Raw genomic sequence first — 1,028 nt, 5'->3', positions numbered from 1 at the left:
CATGAAGACGTAGATGATGGGGTTGTAGACGGTGGAGGCCTTGGAGAAGACGGAGGGGATGGAGGCCAGCCCCACGTCGAAGGGGTGTCCGCGGTGCGTCACCACCCAGAGCGCGAAGGCGCAGTAGGGCAGCCAGCACACCAGGAAGCCCAGCACCATCACCACCACCATCTTGGTCACCTCGCGCTCCGCCTTCTGCGTGCTGGCCGACTGCTCCTGCTGCTTGGCCACCTGGCACGGGACGGGGCACGGGGCGTCAGGGGGCGGGTGTGGGGCAAGGACCCCCCGGGACCCCCAAGAGGCGCTGACCGCGCGCAGGGTGAGCAGCAGCCGCCCGTAGGAGAAGATGATGACGCTCAGGGGGAAGCCGAAGCAGAAGCAGAAGAGGAAAATCACGTAGGACTCGTTGTTCCATTTGTTGTCCGTCGTGTACCAGTCCGGGCCGCAGGAGCACTGCAGCCCCTCGGGGATGTACCTGGGGAGGGGCCGCTGGGGGGGTCACACCTCTGAGAGACCCCCGAGCCGCCCCCGAGACCCCTGAACTGCCCCCGAGACCCCCGACCCGCCCCCGAGATTCCCAATCCAACAAATCCCCGAAAATCCCCGGGACCCCCGAGCCCTGGAGCTGCTCAGCCGCTCGGTGGTGGAGCTGGGGAGGGGGGCACGGGGGGGGTCACACCTCTGAGAGACCCCCGAGCCACCCCCGGGACCCCTGAACTGCCCCCCCGGGGGGGGGTCACACCTCTGAGAGACCCCCGACCCGTCCCCGGGACCCTGGACCCGCCCCCGGGACCCCTGAACTGCCCCTGAGATTCCCAATCCAATAAATCCCCGAAAATCCCTGGGACCCCCAGCTCCCATTGGAACCCCAAACCTTGGGGACCCCCAGACCCCCCGGGACCCCCAGATCCCCTTCAGGACCCCCGGGACCCCCAACTCCCACTGGAACCCTAAACTTTGGGGATCCCAACCCCACCCAGGACCCCTGACCCTCCTGGGACCCTCCCCAACCTTCCCCAGATCCCCAA

The 1,028-nt window shown here is 67.8% G+C and overlaps 1 protein-coding gene across 1 annotated transcript; it reads right to left on the bottom strand.

The window, feature by feature from the left end:
- Positions 1-3: 3 nt before the first annotated feature.
- On the bottom strand, positions 4-475 carry LOC120506301 (blue-sensitive opsin-like; the record flags this gene model as incomplete). The annotated part of the gene is made up of 2 exons (XM_039717687.1): positions 4-231; positions 310-475. Coding segments are annotated over 2 exons (394 nt in total), but the record flags the coding sequence as incomplete, so codon positions are not given.
- Positions 476-1,028: the final 553 nt, after the last annotated feature.

The sequence above is a fragment of the Passer montanus genome, unplaced genomic scaffold (genome assembly GCF_014805655.1).
Source record: "Passer montanus isolate IOZ18808 unplaced genomic scaffold, ASM1480565v1 scaffold3853, whole genome shotgun sequence".
NCBI lineage: Eukaryota > Metazoa > Chordata > Aves > Passeriformes > Passeridae > Passer > Passer montanus.
This window is presented reverse-complemented; position numbering and strand designations above follow the sequence as displayed.